At 35.5% G+C, this 22460-nt stretch overlaps 1 protein-coding gene across 2 annotated transcripts in view; it reads left to right on the top strand.

The window, feature by feature from the left end:
- LOC149784133 (glutaminase liver isoform, mitochondrial-like) overlaps window positions 1-18279 on the top strand; it is a 53361-nt gene extending 35082 nt beyond the window's left edge. The window contains exons 3-6 of one of the 2 annotated variants that reach the window (XM_089933212.1): window positions 6505-6586; window positions 8085-8224; window positions 10412-10541; window positions 17706-18279. In XM_089933212.1, the coding sequence (XP_089789338.1) occupies window positions 6505-6586; window positions 8085-8224; window positions 10412-10541; window positions 17706-17720 (367 nt within the window). In that variant the 3' untranslated portion in view covers window positions 17721-18279. Of the gene's footprint in view, window positions 1-6504; window positions 6587-8084; window positions 8225-10411; window positions 10542-14831; window positions 15405-17705 lie in introns of those variants that run through there. The other variant, XM_089933210.1, reaches the window with a different exon arrangement.
- Window positions 18280-22460: the final 4181 nt, after the last annotated feature.

Below are 22460 nucleotides of genomic sequence, written 5' to 3'. Positions count from 1 at the left end.
AACATGTGGAAAGTAACTCTTTAAGTGATTTGCACATTAATCCCCGTTGTTCACGTTTTCCAAGTATTGATACATAGTCTTTTCATTCCCTGTAAAGTTGTAGAAGGTTACATATATGGGAGGATTTCGTTAGTTTTAGATTTGTGATCAAGGAGATGAATCTGCATGAATAACTATTAGGGACCAACCATCTTGTTTTGTTGGTGGCGGCACTGGTAATTTCGAAGGGGGATTGGATTTTCTTTTCATTCAGGATATTTCTATTTCTATCAATATATTCTCAGCAGTTTAAGCCTAACCTTAATCCCTGGCAGATTCCTTTTTCTGCCACAGCAAATTCAAGGAGTTTTACTTTTCAGAATTCCAACCATTTTCAAGTCAACTGATCAAATTTAAGAGTTTTCTAGGCAATCAATCAAATTTAAGCGTTTTTTTTTAAGGCTTAAGAAACCATGTATATTAAAGTTTGTAAAATCTAAAATATGAACTGGGTTGGTTTGTGTGATTTGGATTTTTAATGTAGCTTTAACAATTTTTCATTCATACTGCTATGATGTCTGCAGTGTGGCAGTTTAAAGCGATAGCTAGCACTGGAGCATCATACTGCAGACCTGTAGCATGATGTTCCACCCAGACACATTATCCTGACACAAGGCTGACCAGTCCTAACACTAACCTCTTAATGCTGAGCACCAAGCAAGGTAGCGGTTAGTACCATTTTTGTAAGTCTTTGGTATGACTCAGCCAGGAATAGAACCCATGACCTCATGCATCCAAGGTAGATGCTCTAACCACTAGGCCACTGGAGTGGTTATGAACTGGGTTGGGATAAATGAAACTGAATACCACTTTTTTTCTAGTGTTTCTGAAATCTAACAAGAGAAATTCTCCAATGGACACCAATTAGGGAGAGTACACATTGTACCTAGAGAACCAAGCACTATGAGGGGCAATATCTGTGACAACACTGTGTTTTGCCTGAATTTAGTAAAATGGGAGAGTTTGGTGAAAATGGAACAGCTCATTTAAAACTTACGGCCAAAAAAGTATAAACAGATGAAAATTGTGTTTTTTCTTCTTATTAAGCTGAATCTCAAGATGATATTGTAAACACCTACAGATGCGATTATGAGAATCGGCTCTTGAAGGCTTGATAACATTGCAGGAGCTTTTCAGATGCGACTCCAATAAGTGATTATCTGTACAACAAGACTGCATGATCACCAACTATTGTTATTTATATTTAATTGTAATTGTTTTTCTGTTAGTTTTAATTTTTTTAATTTCATTACATGTTATTGTAATGTAACATTGTTTGCTGGACTCGACCATGTCCAAATTAGAGTTAATTTCTGCTTGACCTGATTGACTTTTTAAAACTTTTAAAAATTTTATTTATGTAAACAACTAATAATAACTTCATTATTCTCTATGTGTATGAGCTTATTATCAGGATTATTAAACATGTTGATCATTCCTAAGTGGATTTTGTAGGCTAGTGTTGTAAATAAACAAGGCTCATTTGGTCATTCTAGAAGATTATTTTACATCAGGTAATGATTGTCTTTAGAAAATGCTAATTATGACCTGAGGTCAAGCAGAGAACTATATTATCTTGTGTCTATGATGACTTTTACCAGTCGTGCTTCAACGTCTAGCACTTTAGGCCATATTATGTTGTGACCATTTTGGGCTGAATTTTATTTTCTTCAAACCATTCAAGTGATTATTTTCTCTGGAAATACAAAAGTGCTCTGACAAAATTCTTGGATAAAGACACTTGTTGGAATTTATACTGGATAAAGACACTTGTTGGAATTTATACTGAATTCAAAAACATGGAATAATATTTCTATTTCTATAATATTTATATGATTCAACGAGAGATATTTGATGCAGCAGCATTTCACAGGCCATAACAGACACATCATCACCTTCAATTTTCGATCTCTTTGGGACTTGAACTGAGTTTTATTCAGGATATTTTATTGCTAGGATTTGTTTTTAATTCTTTGATTATTTTGGGATTTAATTCACAATTCCATTCTTGTTTTCTCTTTTTTTCACTTCGTATTCTAGGGAAATAAATTATTTCTTCAACTTTGCAAAACTTCTTGTCTTCACTCTTTTCTGTTACTTATTTTAGGAGCATAGACTGTAACACTATCTTTAAATGTGAAGTATGAAAAGGACAACATTTTCATTAAAACTTTAATGCCTGATTTTTTGAAAACTTTTTAATACGCACTCCATCCCCACCTCAAAAAATTAAAGTGTTAGAAATTAAAGAAAAAATAAAAAGAGAAGGAAAAGGACTCAAAATTGAATCATTTTGTCTAAAAGATCTACTTTCATATAAATGAGCATATGCATGCATTCTTAAACTGCACATGATTGTGCCATTTCAAACGTTCTTTGTGTGGGGGCAGGGTTTTGGTTTTGGGTTTGGATTTTTAATGTAGCTTTAACAATTTGTCAATCATATCGCTATGATGCCTGCAATGTGGCACCTTATAGTGGTGTCTAAGGAACAAACTTAAAGACCTTACAATGTTCCCTACCTTAAAATATTTACAGCATGTTTTTATGTTTTCTAATTTCATGGTGGTGGTTTTCTGTAATAATATCATTATATATGTTTTTGTATGTTATAGGTGTTGTATAATGTTGCACTTAGAGCTTCTAAAGATTAGGCGCTATACAAAGTCCTCATTATTATTATTATTATTATGCTGCAGACATGTTGCATCTTGTCCCACCCAGTCACATTATCCTGTCACCAGGCCGACCAGTCCTAACACTAACCTTGTAATGCTGAGAGAAATGAACCTGTTATGGTGATACTGCTGACTTTTCTGTAACAGTAAACATATGGAATATATTATCTGGTTTTAGAACAAGAATACATGGTGAACTCGTCAATTTTACTTGGCTCTTTGAAATAATTCTCCAACGAATATTGAGTTTCTTTTTTTTATATAACATTCATGCTTGAGAGAATTTATCCTGTAGGAGTTTCACAAGTTTAGAATCTACTATCTCAGCATCATAATAAATTTTGTTCATTTCTAATGGAACATCTGGAGACAAGTGCTCATATTCACTTAATAGCTGTTTTAGTTGATACAGGTCTTGTTGTTGTAGATGTCAAAGTTTCCGGTCCAGATTGTTCAATATTTCTCAGTTCCAGAGATTTGTTAAACCAATGTCACAAGTCAGATAATATTCCATTGTTGGCATCCTCAGTTTGTGACTGATCCAACTAAAAATTGATTGAATAATTAACTGGTCTGACTGTACCAAAATAAATCCATTAACATATTTGTATGACAGTATTGTCATTTCTGACTCTAGGATTGTTAATGGTGTAATTTATGGAATTTACTTTATTTTCAATTGTATAAGGATGATAACATTTAGCACAAAGAGGATTTTGGGCAAGAGAGGCTGAAAACTCTTTTCCTTTGTATTTTCTGATAACGTTATTTTAATTCTTGACTGAATAGAGTGAAGAGTAGTTCTTGCTGCTTCACAAGCCTTTGACATATTGTATTGAACTTACAAACAGAGAAAGATTAATCTTAGAATCGTCATTTTGAACGAGTTCTTTTTAATTAAGTAATGGTCCATGGACAACATGACCAGAAACTAGAAACTAAAACCCAATGAGTCTTGAATTAATTCTTTAACAGCAGCCAACAGGATGTGATCCTAATTGTTTTCTGTATCAAAGCCTAATTAAAATCTTCAGAGTTAGATGAAATTTTTCTAATTCCCTCCGACTTTCAGGGTCATCGGGAGAATATTTAAATTGTTGGATGCCTCAATCTAGCATAACTTGCCCAAGAATTCCTGATTTAAAATTTGATGATTGATCAGACTGAAAAAAACCTCAAGAAACTATCAAAGCTTTTCCTATCTTTATAGTTTTAATATTTCTGAAAGGACTTGCCTCAGTCGGTAAATCTTGTGGATGCACATATTATGGTCCACAATTATTGGTTTCCTGACTTAGTCTTGGGTAAGGGACTGACACAGGGTACCATTCTGCTAAATATTTCATCAAATGCAGGAATAAGTTGAATATTAACATTAGGTATAGTCTGCTTGGGTTTTCACATATGACAAGTGTAACAAAATCTACAGTATTTAGAAACATTACTTTTACATTTTGGACAATACAAATGATACAAAGATCTTGTAATAAGTCTTATTGACTCTGAAATGACCTTGACTAAGACTAAGGCTAGACTAAGAATTTCAAATTGTTATGATTTGGAATGACAATTTGATAACTCGTTGACCATTGGTCACTAGCAGTTGCCAAAGGTGGTCTCCATTTTCTCGTTATAGGCACAATATTGGGTATTGGTTCAATTATTGATAATGTCTGAATGACTGATTTTTCAGCCACTACATTTAACTACCATTTCAGTCAATATTTCAGCCACACATTCAGTCAATATTTCAGACACTTTTTCAGTCAATATTTCAGCCACACTTTCAATCAGTTTTTCAGCCACAGTCAGTATTTCAGCCACATAGTAAACGTTTCAGACACTTTTTCAGTCAATATTTCAGCCACACTTTCAGTCAGTATTTCAGCCATACATTCAGTAAATATTTTAGCCACAGTTTAGGAAACAAGGTGACAATGAAACAAAATCTTAAACATCAGTGAAAGCAACCTTTTTATTGGTTGACAATTGATTGTTAGTAACAGAAACTGATTCATGCATAGAACATAAACGTTAATAGTGAGTCAACTTTAAGCAAATTTTACTCTGGCTTACAATAATTTGTTCAGCAGGTTTATGTGTATTGATTAGAAATGAGGAAATCTTGTCAAGAAAAAGTAAAATAAGATTTTCACCTATGTCTTGCAGCAATGATCTGCCACAGGGCATGTTGGAATCAATGGAGGTGTGCTTAGCACTGCGTCTATTTGCGAGTTTTCACTAAAATGTGTGTGCATTTATTAATTCGCATGCAAGTACAGGTAAAACTAATGCAGTTCCACTTATAAAGCGATGGCTGCATGGCTCCAATTTTTTTTATTTAAGCTGACCTCATTTTAACATTCTAAATACATGCTATCAGAAAAGCAGATTATTCATATCCCAAGCAGATCAAGAGGTTTGTTAAAACTGATGACATTGAAATTTCATTACATATTTTCTTTGGGGAAAGTTTTTCGAAAAATGTGTTACTGTGATCCCGCTTATATTGTGATGTTATTCTTTGGACCCCAAGCATTGTGTTATAATGGGTTTTACCTGTATAATGAATTTGGCTTTTTGGGGGGTGCTGTTTTTCTGCCTGACCCATCCTTTTCATGTGAAAGCTGCTAACTTCTTTATCTTTAAATAGTAATCTGAGATGGAAAAGAAAACGCTTTTTGTAAATTTCTGAATATTTTGTCACAAATGGTCATTCTAGAGTTGACTGCTCCTGTGGCCTAAGTGGTTGGAGTGTCTGCCTCAGATGCATGAAGTTGTTGGTTTGAACACTGGTCGAGCCATACCAAAGACTTTTACAAATGTTACATGCAGCTGCCTCGCTTGGCACTCAGCATTAGGAGGTTAGAATTAGGACTAATTGTCCTGGTGTCGGGATAATATGACTCGGTGAGACGTGATGCTACATGTCTGTAGCATTAAGCCCAAATACTGTGCATCACTATAATCTGCCACACTGCAGACATTGTAGCAATATAACTAATATAGCTAAAAGCTATGTTAAAAATTCAAAAAGCACAAAGATGCACATTCTACAGTAGACACTAATACATTCTTTGATAGGTTTTATGTGATATGTGTTTTATGTGATACACTGATACATTTGGGGCCCCAAGTGGCCAAGTGGTCTAAAGTGCTCACCATTACGGATCACTGCCATCTCACCTCTGTCTGCGTGAGTTCGAGTCTCAGGCTCAGCTAACGTTGGTACGTGAGAAAGCCTGCCAGTAGCTTCTTGTGGGTTGGTGGTTCTTCTCAGGGTTTTCTAGGGTTCCTCCACCACCAATTATAGTGGCCGCCATTTATAGCCTGTCTTGTGCTGAAAAATGGCGTTAAACCCAACAACAACAACAACAACAACAACATGTGATACATTGATGATCTGGAATTTCTTTTAAGAGACACTAGGCTTCTTGTGTTGCAGGACTGCATTATATCACTTATTTTACATCTGTCAGAATTATGTTCCTTGTTGGACATCTGATTTTTGTATTGTCACTTGTTAGTCAGTTCATCTTTCCATCCATCCATCTGTTTCTCTGTCACACACTGGTCAAGTTTTGAGCTGAAGTCAGCTTCAGGCATTGTTGTGGGGCATTCCTGTTCTGTGAACAGATTTCTAGATCAAGTTTGTGTTACAGGCCATTGTATGAAGTTTAGAAATAATGACAAAAGTTTGAAATTTTAATGTTAACCATGTTCAGCATGCATTTTTAAAGTTCTTCATGAGTTTAGAAAAAAAATTTCTCTCTCTGTGTTTTTCCAGAAACTTGATTGACTTTGAGGATAAACTGTTTGATTGCCTCGCAGAAAAAGATGGATTGGTCCGTATTAGCAGATTCAGACAGGTAAGAGTACTTTATTTGTTGGTTTATAATACATGCCACTTCCAAGAGCATTGGACCAGATCTGACATCTCATAAAATCATGGCAGATATGGCTCCAGTGAGAATGTCCTCAGCTTTTATTAAAAAACTTTGGAAAGAGACCAGATGTTCCAACTGATCTGGCTGTATGTTGTTCACTCGACTAGATTTAATATACAATCCTAGACTGATCTGGCTGTATGGCGCTCACTCTACTAGATTTAATATACAATCCTAGACTGATCTGGCTGTATGGTGTTCACTCTACTATATTTAATATACAATCCTAGACTGATCTGGCTGTATGGTGTTCACTTGGCATAACATTTAATATACAAGCATAGACTGATATGCAGAATTAATATACAAACAGAAACTTGCCTGTCTGTATGTTATTCACTCAGCTTATGATTTAATATACAAGTTTAGACTGGTCTGACTGTATGGTGTTCATTCTTAAGATTTAATATACAGAAATAGTCTGGTCTTGCTGTAAGGTGTTCATTAAATATAGGATTTATTATACAAGTGTAGACTTATCTGGCTTTATGGTGTTCATTCTATGTAAGGTTCAAATATATACATGTTGACTGATCTGGAAGTATCCTGTACATTGTTCATCCTGGTAAGACTGATCTGGCTGTAATGTGTTCAGTCTGATCTGGCTGTATGGTTTTCAGTCTGATCTGGCTGTATGGTTTTCATTCTACTTTGAATTTCATGTACAAGAATAGACTGATCTGGCTGTATGGTGTTCAGTCTGATCTGGCTGTATGGTGTACTGTATGGTTTTCAGTCTGATCTGGCTGTATGGTTTTCATTCTACTTTGAATTTAATGTACAAGAATAGACTGATCTGGCTGTATGGTGTTCAGTCTGATCTGGCTGTATGGATTTCATTCTACTTTGAATTTAATGTACAATAATAGACTGAGCTGGCTGTATGATGTTCAGTCTGATCTGGCTGTATGGTGTTCAGTCTGATATGGCTTTTTGTTCATTCTCTGTGATTTCCTGTCACTGACCAAGAATAAGATTTGTGTGATAAAGAGCAGCATTTGTCATCATTACTTATGTTTGTATGCAAGCAAATTTTTATGTTGTCTTCACCCGTCCCCCCACCTCTCGCTGCCTATGAGCAAAGGGGAGGGGGCATGTTGTGTGTTAAACATCTTCTTGTGAGCTATATTCCTGCACTGTAACTTCCAAGCACAACATATAAGAAGAGTTTGGTCATGTTCAGTTTTCAAAGATTTCCAAGAATAATAAATGGAGTTAAGGCACCTGTTTTACTTAGAACTGGAGAGTTATGGTCCCAGTTTTTTATATACTTAAAACCCTTTAATTGCATTATATTGGTGGCATATTCCATATTGTATTGCTAATTTTATGTTAAAGTACTACTCCTAACAACTCATATAAACATTGACAACACATCTTTTTTTCAAAGAATTGTAGCCCTCTTTCCTTTTTCTTCCAGGAACTGTTCGAGTCGGGTTTGCGAGAAAATGATCCCCGCCTGAAGGAATGCATGGGCAAGTTGGAACGAGTCCATTTGGGCTCTCGAGAGGAAACACATGCATTCGGTCATGGTCAAATTGATAGGCAAACATTTAAAGAGTTAGTATTTGAGAAAATCGTAAAAAGAACTAAATGTCTTGCTGAAAGTACCATATTTTCAATGGTGAAAAGAGTAGTCCACATTAAAGAGCATGCATGGATTGTACATCACACAAATAGCCAGCAGATCTGACCTGTGCATTTTGCTGTTCGTAATTGATTGATTTAATATTTTGTTGGGCTTGATTGATTGATTTGGCATTTTGCTAGTCATAATTGAGTGATTGTGTATTTTGCTGGGAATGGTTGATTTATTTGACATTTTGCTGGTCATGGTTAATTGATTGGGCATTATGCTAGGCATGATTGATTGATTGGGCATATTGCTAAGCATGATCAATTGATTTGATATTTTACTGGGCATCATTGATTGATTGGATATTTTGCTGGACATAGTTGATTGATTGATTTGAGCCTTTGCTGGGCATGGTTGATCAGTTTGGCATTTTGATGGGCATGATTGATTGATTGGGCATTTTGATGGGCATGGTTGATTGATTGGGTATTTTTCAGGGCATGATTGATTAAGACAATTTGCTTAGCATGATTGACTGTTTGGGCATTTTGCTGGGCATGGTTCATTGATTGGGCATTTCGCTTAGCATGATTGATTGATTGGATATTTTGCTTAGCATGATTGATTTATTAGACATTTTGCTTGGCATGGTTGATCAGCTTGGCATTTTGCTTGGCATGAACGATTGATTGGATATTTTGCTTAACATGAATCATTGGTTAGACATTTGGCTAGGCATGGTTGATTGATTTGAGCTTTTGCTGGGCATGGTTGATCAGTTGGGCATGTTGATGGGCATGATTGATGGATTGGGCATTTTGCTGGGCATGGTTGATTGATTGGGTATTTTTAATGGCATGATTGATTGATTAAGGCAATTTGCCTAGCATGATTGACTGTTTGGGCATATTGCTGGGCATGGTTGATTGATTGGGCATTTTGCTTAACATGAACGATTGATTAGACATTTGGATAGGCATAGTTGATTGATTTGAGCTTTTGCTGGGCATGGTTGATCAGTTGGGCATTTTGTTGGGCATGATTGATTGATTGAGCATTTCGCTGGGCATGGTTGATTGATTGGGTATTTTTATGGGCATCATTGATTGATTAAGGCAATTTGCTTGGCATGATTGATTGATTGGATCTTTTGCTTGGCATGGTTGATTGATTTGAGCTCTTGCTTGGCATGGTTGATCAGTGGTGGAGATAATGGGAAGGATGCAAAATCTTCTTTTAATTTTAAAATCTAGAAACCTATTTATTCTTCAAAAAATAGTTGAAGAATTTCTTAAATTTAAGGAAATTTGCAACATTTCCTCAGAGATATGTAATGATTCATTTAAGGAAAATTATGTTTATACCAGTAGTGCAATATAATTCCGGATGACGTGGAATGTTGGAAAGCAGAAATAAGTTTTTTTCAATCAAGAAGAAAGATTTTTATATAAATCTTATTTTAAGAAAGAAATTTTGAGTTATAATGATATTAGGGCCTGGCAAATATATTCCTGCTGTAACATCAGCTGTAAAATTTGCAGCAAAAATTTGATTCACAGGAATCTGCAAAGTTGATGTGATGAATAAACAGTTAAGATGATAAAATCTTTATGAAAAACCAACAGAACCTTTTTTCCTGTATGTTGAAGATATAGATGATTTCATGAATTGACGTTTGCTACAATACAAGTACTGTGTATTCTCGCTTACAACAGCAAACTGGCTAAACAAAATTTAGTCAAATTCCACAGGAAGCAGTCATGCATAAAAGCATTTCAAATTTGCACAAAAGATGTTGAATCAATATTTAGCATGGCAGTTGTTACTAAATTATGAGCAACCATTAAATTGATTCTCCAAATCAGCCAGTTGAATCTCATAGAAAGCATCCAGTAATATGGCTGTGTGTGTACACAAATGAGCTCGAAATGCCATCTATTGTAGCTGTGATTACTAAAAAGGGAAAAAAATCATCAGGTGTGTGAAAGTGTCATGCTAATCTGTAATTCCTGGCAAATTGGCCCTAAATTTTGGTTTTGACATAAATGTTGGCAGGGTGAACAATCTTCATCCCATATGGGCATCATGTTTACAAGTAAGCATTAGTGTTCTGTCATTTAGGCTGCTGAGAATATTCATCACTTTATGCTGTCCTTTTACTCTTGTTTTAGGGCAATTAGTGAGAACATCATTCTGATAGCCAAAGCCTTCAAAAACCATTTGATCATTCCAGAATTTCGAGACTTTTGTAAGGATATAGATACTTTGTATTGGAATTCCCGGAATACTATTTCAGGACAGGTAAGTAATCATCTCTTATTCATTGATTGCTGTATATTTATGAAGAGTCCACTGTTGATAAGTTTCTTGATGTCAGAAATTGTCATGCCATGAAAAATCTCTACACATTTTATTACTATAAGTCTCCAGTGGTAGACCTTATGTTTGACAATAAGCCCACTATTCACTCTCAGAAAAAGTAGGCAAATTTTTTATCATGAACCCCTTGACAATTGAGAAATGCCTGTTCTATAAAAAATTTGATAATGCAAGCCCCTGGTTTTATTATAGGAAAATACTGTATGTGCCACCCATGAACTACCTACTCAACTCATGGTTTATAAGCCAAAATAGGTCATATATTTTGTCTTCATATTAAATTTTTTAAAAATATATTGTACAAATTTGTCTCATGTGATCGTCTGTTGCTAAAGTGATTGACATAGATTAAATGTTGTCCTCGTAGTACAGATTAGTGCTAATAATTATGTCAAATCAGCATTAAAATGTACCATGTGGCCAACAGATAAATTTGCTGGAGATGCAGCTGTTGTGTCTGTCTTGTGTCATCTGATTGTTTCCATCAGTTTTTGAATATTTTTGCAGCCTTCAAAAATAGATTTGTACAACCTTTTATCACAATATTTTCTTCGTTTCTATAATGGTTTTATAGTTTAATGCTAGTCAGGTTTCAAATTGGTGAAAGATGCTGTTATTTTGTTTTTCAAAGGTTATTTAGTTTGATTCTTGAAACTGCAGATTAAGCCATCCCACTGGCTGGTTGACTTTTATGATGCATTATTTTCTACATTGTTGCAAGTGGCAGTGAAGCAAGAATTTCACTCAATGATTATTATATTTACTTTAAAGTAATTATTAATGAAGATGAAATGTTGTCCTCCCAAAATGGTTTAATTCTAATAATTTTCTCTACTGGCAGTCTTCTCGTGTCACATGGTTGGCATGATTAAAGCTGTGAAAATCCCCCAGTCATCCAACACAGACTGGTGCTAATTTATATTTTGATCAGCACCAGGATTGTACTGGATGATGCAGTGCTAATAAAGACTGCTGCTAATAACACCCTCTGATTCTTGTCATTTCACATGTGTGGCCCAATTAGGCTGTTGAACAACCCTCTACATACAACCCAGACTACTGCTATATCTGATGATGTTGGATAATGTAAGGCTAATGATTCAAAGTGAAATAAATCTTTTCATCCTGGTGGAATCGCTAGGGAAGTGTGAGCCTACAGTTTGGTGAAATATGTTTGAAATATAATTAAGTTTGATTAAGTAATCTTTCCTACTAACTTGAAAGATGTTAGGTAACACTAGCATGGAGACCACAATGAGAATTAAAGCAGCAAATTGAAATGACGTGCATCCTGATTCTATTTTTAATGACATGTTAAATTTTAGTCAAAGATGCTTGTTTTTTGAAAGGTCATTTATTAGAGTTGCTGAAACTGCAGATTGGTAATAATTTTCTTGAATAAGCAGCCTTCATGTGTGACATGGTTTGCCTGATTAAGCAGAGGAAAGTCCATAGTCATCCAACACATACTTGTGATAATTTCTGTTTTTATCAGCATCCATACATTATCTGATGATGTAGGGCTAGTGAAAGAAATCTGTTAAAATCTTGCATGTTCTAATCTGGTGAAAGATGCTGATGTTTGTTTGAAAGGTCCTCTTTGTGGAAGCTTGAGACTATTGAAGACTACTCCCACTTGAATGATTAAACTGTCTGCTTTTTTGGTAGTGAAAGTATGAAGGCCCCTATGGGCGATAAAGTATTAAATTCAAATGATTCCAATCTTATCTCTTGAAGGATTGTAAGCAGATTAAATGTTGTCCTCATAGTACAGACTAGTGGTAATAATTGTGTCAAATCAGCATTATAATTTACCATGTGGCCAACAGTAAATTTTCTGGAGATGCAGCTGCTCTGTCTGTCTTGTCATTTGATTGTTTCCATCAGTTTTTTGTTGAACACTTGTCACCTACTACAGAAATGTGCAACATTTTATTGCAATTGGTATTAGGACTGTACAAATATATTTTAAATAAATAAATAATTAATGAAGATGATATGTTTTCCACCAAACATTTGTTTAATTCTGACAATTTCCTCTACTCAGCAGTCTTCTCGTGTTGTGTTGTTTGCACTATTAAGCTGTAAAAAGGCCGTAGTCATCGAACACAGACTTATGCTAATTTCTGTTTTCATCAGCATCAAGACTGAATTGGATGATGGTGAGCTAGTGATTGAAAGTGAAAGAAATAAATTTTCTTTTTACACTAGTGTTAGGGGCTCCGAGTGGCCAAGTGGTCTAAAGCGTTTTCCATTATGGAGCACTGCCATCTCACCTCTGCTTGCATGGGTTCGAATCTCGGATTTGGCTAATGTGGGTATGTGCAAAAGCTTGCCAGTAGCTTCTTGTGGGTCGGTGGTTCTTTGTGGGCTTTTCCCGGGTTCTTCCTCCACCATTAATACTGGCCGCCATGCATAGCCTATCATGTGCTGAAAAATGGCATAAAACCCTACAACAACAAAAAAAACAACAAAAAAAACACTAGTGTTAAAAACTTGCATGTCAAAATCCAAAGAAAGATGCTGATGTTGGTTTGAAAGGTCCCTGACATGGAAGCTTGATACTATTGACGACTACTCCCACTGGCTAGTTATCCTTTCGAATTCGATATTGTCACTGGTATTCCTAGGGGAGAAAAAAGGACAAGTTTCCAAAGAAGACAAATGCGTTCCTGATGAAGTGATAATGGTGGATAAAATCTCCAGTACTTAAATTTTTTAGTTATTCCATATAATTAGTGTTCTTGCCAATTGCAGTTGTTATCACCATGTAGCTATGGAACCATGTTCATCCCCCAAAACAGGCGTGTGCTAATTCTGATGTTGATCAGCATTGAGACTGTGCTGGATGATGTAAAGGGCTAATGTTTGAAAGTGGAGATGTCCATTGTAGTGCTATTGTTACAGTTTAATTAGGTTAAATTTGGGTGAAATATGATGTTTGAATGATTAAACTTGTAAATGATTTCAAAGATTTTGTTAGGTAATGCAAGTATGAAGACCACAATGGGCGATAAAGTAGGAGATGATGCCAAGGAATGAAAGAAGCCTATTTGCTGTCCTCACAGTACAGACTTGTGCTAATAAATGTTTCAAATCAACATTAGAATGTACCATGTGGCCAACAGTGAACTTTTCCGGAGATGTAGCTGCTGTGTCTGTCTTATGTCATCTCATTATTTCCATCAGTTTGTTGCTGAACACTTGTCATCCTTTAAAGTAGATGTTTACATCTGTTTATCATAATTAGTGTCAGAACTGTGCAAATATATTTAATTAAATAATTAACGAAGATGAAATCTTTTCCACCAAATATGGTTTAGTTTTAATAATTTGCTCTACTCAGCAGTCTTCTCGTGTCACATGGATGGTATGGTCAAGCTGTAAAAATGTCTGTAGTCATCCAACTTAGCCTTATGCTAATATATATTTCGATCAGCATCAGGACTGTAATGGATGATGAAGGGCTAGCATTTGACAGTGAAAGAAATTACTTTCTTTCAGCACTAGTGTTATGTTAAAATCTTACATCTTATAATCCGGTGAAAGATGCTGATGTTTGTTTGAAAGGTCCTTGACATGGAAGCTTGATACTATTGACGACTGCTCCCGCTGGCTAGTTTCTTGTTGAACACTTGTCACCTACTACATAAATGTATAACGTTTTATTGTAATTGGTGTTAGGACTGTGCAAATATCTTTTACCTAATAAGTAATTAATGGAGAGATGTTTTCCACCAAACATTTGTTTGGTTCTGATAATTGCCTCTACTCAGCAGTCTTCTTGTGCTGCGTTGTTTGCACTATTAAGCTGTAAAAAGGCCGTAGTCATCCAACAGACTTATGCTAATTTCTGTTTTGATCAGCATCAATACTGTATTGGATGATTGTGAACTAGTGATTGAAAGTAAAACAAATACATTTTCTTTTTGCACTAGTGTTAAGAACTTGCATGTCAAAATGCAAAGAAAGATGCTGATGTTGGTTTGAAAGGTTGTTGACATGGAAGCTTGATGCTATTGACGACTACTCCCACTGGCTAGTTATCCTTTTGAATTCAGTATTATCACTGGTATTCCTAGGGGAGAAAAAAACACATTTGCAAAGAACAGAAATATATTTTTGATGATGTGATAATGGTCAATAAAGTCCTGAATAGTACCGGTACTAGTGCTAGTAATTCAATCTAATTAGTGTTTTTGCCAATTGCAGTTGTTATCACGATGAAGCTGTGGAACACCGTTCAGCACCCATTACACAGGATTGTGCTAATTCTGATGTTGATAAGCATTGAGATTGTGCTGGATGAGATGTGGCTAATGCTTGAATCTGAAGGAAATATGTCTATCCTAGTGCAGTTGTTACAGTTGTTGGGTTAACAGTTTGGTGAAATATGATGTTTATATGATCATGAAGTTTGAATGATTAAACTTTCCACTGATACGAAAGGTCTTGTTAGGTAATTTAAGTATAAGACCACATTGGGCGATAAAGTAGGAAATTAAAATGATTCCAATCGTATCTCTTGAAGGAATGTAAGCAGACTAAATGTTGTCTCCATAGTACAGACTAGTGCTAATAATTGTCAAATCAGCATTAAAATGTACCATGTGGCCAACAGTCAGATTTTCTGGAGCTGCAGCTGCTGTGTCTGTTTTGTCATTTGATTGTTTCCATTACTTTGTTGTTGAACACTTGTCACCTTCTACAGAAATGTACAACGTTTTATCGTAATTGTTGTTAGGACTGTGCAAATATCTTTTACCTAAATAAATAATAAATGAAGATATGTTTTCCACCAAACATTTGTTTAGTTCTGATAATTTCCTCTACTCAGCAGTCTTCTCGTGCTGCATTGTTTGCACTATTAACTGTAAAAAGGCCGTAGTCATCCAACACAGACTTATGCTAATTTCTGTTTTGATCAGCATCAAGACTGAATTGGATGATGGTGAGCTAGTGATTGAAAGTGAAATAAATAAATCTTCTTTTTGCACTAGTGTTAACAACTTGCATGTCAAAATGCAAAGAAAGATTTTGATGTTGGTTTGAAAGGTTGTTGACATGGAAGCTTGATACTATTGATGACTACTCTCACTGGCTAGTTATTCTTTCGAATTAGATATTATCACTGGTATTCCTGGGGGAGAGGAAAGGATGAGCTTTGAAAGAAGACACATTGTTGATGAAGTGATAATGGTGGATAAAATCTTCAGTACTTACAATTGTTAGTTATTCCCTATAATTAGTGTTCCAGCCAATTGCATTTGTTATCACGATGGAGCTGTGAAACACTGTACATCCCCCAATACAGGCGTGCACTAATTCTGATGTTGATCAGCATAGAGACTGTGCTGGATGATGTAAAGGGCTAATGTTTGAAAGTGGAGATGTCCATTCAGGTGCTATTGTTACAGTTTAGTTAGGTTAAATTGTGGTGAAATATGATGTTTGAATGATTAAACTTGTAAATGATTTCAAAGGTTTTGTTAGGTAATGCAGATATGAAAACCACAATGGGCGATAAAGTAGGAAATTGAGATGATGCCAAGGAATGAAAGCAACCTAATTGCTGTCCTCACAGTACAGACTTGTGCTAATAATTGTGTCAAATCAGCATTAGAATGTACCATGTGGCCAACTGTGAACTTTTCCGGAGATGTAGCTGCTGTGTCTGTCTTATGTCATCTCATTATTTCCTTGTTTGTTGTTGAACACTTGTCATCCTTTAGAGTAGATGTTTACATCTGTTTATCATAATTAGTATCAGGACTGTGCAAATATATTTAATTAAAAAATTAAATAAGATGACATGTTTTCCACCGAATATGGTTTAGTTTTAATAATTTGCTCTACTCAGCAGTCTTCTCGTGTCACATGGATGGTATGGTTAAGCTGTAAAAATGCCGGTAGTCATCCAACATAGCCTTATGCTGATGTATATTTCGATGAGCATCATGACTGTAATGGATGAGGTAGGGCTAACGTGTGATAGTGAAAGAAATTGCTTTCCTTCTGCACTCGTGTTGAATGTTAAAATCTTATATCTTATAATCTGGTGAAAGATGCTGATGTTTGTTTGAAAGGTTGTTGACATGAAAGGTTGATACTCTGACGACTACTCCCACTGGCTAGTTATCCTTTTGAATTCGATGTTATCAATGGTATTCATTGGGAAGAAAAGCACACGTTTCCAAAGATGACAAATATATTTCTGATGATGTGATAATGGTCGATAAAGTCCTGAAGAGTACTAATGTTATTAATTCCATCTAATTAGTGATTTTGCCAATGGCAGTTATGAGGATGAAGCTGTGGAACACTGCATCAGCCAACACAGGCTTAGGATAATGCTCATGTTGATAAGCATTGAGACTGTACTGGATGATATATGGATGGCTAATGCTTGAATGTGAAAGAAATATTTCCATCCTAGTGCAATTGTTACAGTTTAGTTAGGTTAAATTTTGGTGAAATATGAATGCAGTTGTTATCATGATGGAGCTGTGAAATATGGTGTAGGGAATTCAAAGGATACCAATCGTATCTCTTGAAGGAATGTAAGCAGACTAAATGTTCTCCTCATAGTACAGACTAATTGTCACATCAGCATTAAATGTGGCCAACAGTAAAATTTTCTGGAGATGCAGCTGCTGTGTCTGTCTTGACATTTGATTCTTTCCATTAGTTTGTTGTTGAACACTTGTCACCTACTACAGAAATGTAGAACGTTTTATCGTAATTGGTGTTAGGACTGTGCAAATATATTTTACTTAGATAAATAAATAATGAAGATATGTTTTCCAACAAACATTTGTTTAGTTCTGATAATTTCCTCTACTCAGCAATCTTCTCGTGTTGTTTGCACTATTAAGCTGTAAAATGGCCATAGTAATACAAAACAAATGACTACTCGCACTGGTTAGTTATCCTTTTGCATTTGATATCACTGGCATTCCTAGGAGGAAAAAACACATGTTTACAAAGAAGATAAATATATGTCTGATGATGTGATAAAGGTCAGTAAAGTCCTGAATAGTATTAGTGTTAGTAATCCAATCTAATTAGTGTTTTTGCCAATTGCAGTTGTTGTCACGATGAAGCTGTGGAACACCGTTCAGCAGCCCTCACACAGGATTGTGCTAATTCTGATGTTGATAAGCAATGAGACTGTGCTGGATGCATGAGATATGGCTAATTCTTGAATGTGAAGGAAATATGTCCATCCTAGTGCAATTGTTAAAGTTGTCAGGTTACAGTTTGGTGAAATATGATTATATGATCATGAAGTTTGAATGATTAAGCTTTCCACTGATATGAAAGGTCTTGTTAGGTAATTTAATTATGAAGACCACAATGGGCTATAAAGTAGGAAATTAAAAGGATTCCAATCGTATCTCTTGAAGGAATGTAAGCAGACTAAATGTTGTCTCCATAGTACAGACTAGTGCTAATAATTGTCAAATCAGCATTAAAATGTACCATGTGGCCAACAGTCAGATTTTCTGGAGCTGCAGCTGCTGTGTCTGTTTTGTCATTTGATTGTTTCCATTACTTTGTTGTTGAACACTTGTCACCTACTACAGAAATGTACAACGTTTTATGGTAATTGTTGTTAGGACTGTGCAAATATCTTTTACCTAAATAAATAATAAATGAAGATATGTTTTCCACCAAACATTTGTTTAGTTCTGATAATTTCCTCTACTCAGCAGTCTGCTCGTGTTGCGTTGTTTGCACTATTAAGCTGTAAAAAGGCCGTAGTCATCCAACACAGACTTATGCTAATTTCTGTTTTGATCAGCATCAAGACTGTATTGGATGATGGTGAGCTAGTGATTGAAAGTGAAATAAATAAATCTTCTTTTTGCACTAGTGTTAAGAACTTGCATGTCAAAATGCAAAGAAAGTTGCTGCTGTTGGTTTGAATGGTCCCTGACATGGAAGTTTGATACTATTGACGACTACTCCCACTGGCTAGTTATCCTTTCGAATTCGATATTGTTACTGGTATTCCTAGGGGAGAAAAAAGGACGAGTTTCCAAAGAAGACATATATTTCTGATGAAGTGATAATGGTGGATAAAATCTCCAGTACTTACAATTGTTTGTTATTCCATATAAATAGTGTTCTTGCCAATTGTCGTTGTTATCACGATGGAGCAGTGGAACACTGTTCATCATCCAATACAGGCGTGTGCTAATTCTGATGTTGATCAGCATTGAGACTGTGCTTAAATGATGTAAAGTGTTAATGTTTGAAAGTGAAGATGTCCACTCTGGTGCTATTGTTACAGTTTATTTAGGTTAGAGTTTGGTGAAATATGATGTTTGAATGATTAAACTTGTAAATGATTTCAAAGGGTTTGTTAGGTAATGCAAGTATGAAGACCACACCGGGCTATAACGTAGGAATTCAGATGATGCCACGAACTGAAAGCAGCCTAATTGCTGTCCTTACAGTACAGACTAGTGCTAATAATTGTTTCAAATCAGCATTAAAATGTACCATGTGGCCAACAGTCAAATTTTCTGGAGATGCTGCTGCTGTGTCTGTCTTGTCATTTGATTCTTTCCATCAGTTTGTTGTTGAACACCTGCCACCTTTATCATAATTGCTGTTAGGACTGTGCAAATATCTTTTACCTAAATAAATAATTAATGGAGATGATATGTTTTCAACCAAACCTTTTAGTTCTGATAATTGCCTCTTCTCGTGTTGCGTTGTTTGCACTATTAAGCTGTAAAAAGGCTGTAGTCATCCAACACAGACTTATGCTTATTTCTGTTTTGATCATCATCAAGACTGTATTGGATGATGGTGAGCTAGTGATTGAAAGTAAAATAAATACATTTTCTTTTTGCACTAGTGTTAACAGCTTGCATGTCAAAATCCAACGAAAGATGCAGATTTTTCTTTGAAAGGTCCCTGTCATGGAACCTTGTTACTGCTGAAGACTACTCCCACTGGCTAGTTATCCTTTGGAATTCGATATTGTTGCTGGTATTCCTAGGGGAGAAAAAAGGAGTTTCCAAAGAGGACAAATACATTCCTGATGAAGTGATAATGGTGGATAAAATCTCCAGTACTTAAAATTGTTAGTTATTCCATATAATTAGTGTTCTTGCCAATTGCAGTTGTTATCACGATGAAGCTGTGGAACCATGTTCATCCCCCAATACAGGCTTGTGCTAATTCTGATGTTGATCAGCATCAAGACTGTGCTGGATGATGTAAAGGGCTAATGTTTGAAAGTGAAGGAGATATATCCTTTCTGGTGCTATTGTTACAGTTTAGTTAGGTTAAATTTTGGTGAAATATGATGTTTGAATGATTAAACTTGCAAATGATTTCAAAGATTTTGTTAGGTAATGCAAGTATGAAGACCACAATGATCGATAAAGTAGGAAATTGAGATGATGCCAAGGAATGAAAGCAGTCTAATTGCTGTCCTCACAGTACAGACTTGTGCTAATAATTGTAAAATCAGCATTAGAATGTAACATGCGGCCAACAGTGAAATTTTCTGGAGATGTAGCTGCTGTTTCTGTCTTATGTCATCTCATTATTTCCATCAGTTTGTTGTTTAACACCTGTCATCTTTTAAAGTAGATGTTTACATCTCTTTATCATAATTAGTGTCAGGACTGTGCAAATATATTTAATTAAATAATTAATGAAGACAAAATGTTTTCCACCGAATATGGTTTAGTTTGAATACTTTTCTCTACTCAGCAGTCTTCTCGTGTCACATGAATGGTATGGTTAAGCTGTAAAAATGCCTGTAGTCATCCAACTTAGCCTTGTGCTAATATATATTTCGACCAGCATCAGGACTGTAATGGATGATGTAGGGCTAGCGTTTGACAGTGAAAGAAATAGCTTTCTTTCAGCACTAGTGTTGAATGTTAAAATCTTACATCTTATAATCCGGTGAAGATGCTGATGTTTGTTTGAAAGGTCGTTGACATGGAAGCTTGATACTATTGACGACTACTCCCGCTGGCTAGTTGTTCTTTTGAATTCGATATTATCACTGGTATTCTTAGGGGAGAAAAACACGTTTCCAAAGATGACAATTATATTTCTGATCATGTGATAATGGTCGATAAAGTCCTGAATAGTACTAGTGCTAGTAATTCAATCTGATTGTTTTTGCCAATTGCAGTTGTTATCACGATGAAGCTGTGGAACACCGTTCATCAGTGAACACACAGGCTTGTGCTAATTCTGATGTTGATAAGTATTGAGACTGCTGGATGAGATATGGCTAATGCTTGAATGTGAAGGAAATATGTCTATCCTAGTGCAATTGTTACAGTTGTCGGGTTACAATTTGGTGAAATATGATGTTGATATGATCTTGAAGTTTGAATGATTAAACTTTCCACTGATATGAAAGGTCTTGTTAGGTAATGTGAGTATGAAGACTGCAATGGGCGATAAAGTATTAAATTCAAATGATTCCAATCTTATCTATTGAAGGAATGTAAGCAGACTAAATGTTGTTCTCATAGTACAGACTAGTGCTAATAATTGTGTCAAATCAGCATTAAAATGTACCATGTGGCCGACAGTAAATTTTTTGGAGATGCAGCTGCTGTGTCTGTCTTGTCATTTGATTCTTTCCATCAGTTTGTTGTTGAACACTTGTCACCTACAACAGAAATGTGTAACGTTTTATCGTATTAGGACTGTGCAAATATTTGTTACCTAAATAAATAATTAATGAAGATATGTTTTCCACGAAACATTTGTTTTGTTCTGATAATTTCCTCTACTCAGCAGTCTTCTCGTGTTGCGTTGTTTGCACTATTAAGCTGTAAAAAGGCCGTTGTCATCCAAAACAGACTTATGCTAATTTCTGTTTTGATCAGCATCAAGACTGAATTGGATGATGGTGAGCTAGTGATTGAAAGTGAAATAAATAAATTTTCTTTTTGCACTAGTGTTAACAACTTGCGTCTCAAAATCCGATGAAAGATGCTGCTGTTGGTTTGAATGGTCCCTGCCATGGAAGCTTGATGCTACTGTTAGTTACCCGTTTGAATTCGATATTATCACTGGTATTCCTAGGGGAGAAAAACACATGTTTCCAAAGATGACAAATATATTTCTGATGACGTGATAATGGTTGATAAAGACCTGAATAGTACTAGTGCTAGTAATTCCATCTAATTAGTGATTTTGCCAATGGCAGTTGTTATCACGATGAAGCCGTGGAACAGTGTTCATCAGCCAACACAGGCTTATGCTAAATCTGATGTTGATAAGCATTGAGACTGTGCTGGATGAGATATAGATAATGCTTGAACGTGAAGGAAATATTTCCATCCTAGTGCAATTGTTATAGTTATTGGGTTACAGTTTGGTGAAATATGATGTTTATATGATCAGGAAGTTAGAAGGATTAAACTTTCCACTGATATGAAAGGTCTTGTTAGGTAATTTAAGTATGAAGACCACAATGGGCGATAAAGTAGGAAATTAAAAGGATTCCAATCGTATCTCTTGAAGGAATGTAAGCAGACTAAATGTTGTCCCCATAGTACAGACTAGTGCTAATAATTGTCAGATCAGCATTAAAATGTACCATGTGGCCAACAGTCAGATTTTCTGGAGCTGCAGCTGTTTTGTCATTCGATTGTTTCCATCAGTTTGTTGTTGAACACTTGTCACCTACTACAGAAATGTACAACGTTTTATCGTAATTGGTGTTAGGACTGTGCAAATTTCTTTTACCTAAATAAGTAATAAATGAAGATATGTTTTCCACCAAACATTTGTTTAGTTATGATAATTTCCTCTGCTCAGGGTCTTCTCGTGTTGCGTTGTTTGCAC

Source organism: Sinohyriopsis cumingii, chromosome 14 (genome assembly GCF_028554795.1).
Source record: "Sinohyriopsis cumingii isolate HCF-2022 chromosome 14, ASM2855479v2, whole genome shotgun sequence".
In the NCBI taxonomy this organism is placed as follows: Eukaryota; Metazoa; Mollusca; class Bivalvia; order Unionida; family Unionidae; genus Sinohyriopsis; species Sinohyriopsis cumingii.
Note: the sequence above shows the minus strand (reverse complement) of the source record. Positions and strands in the feature narration are given on the sequence as shown.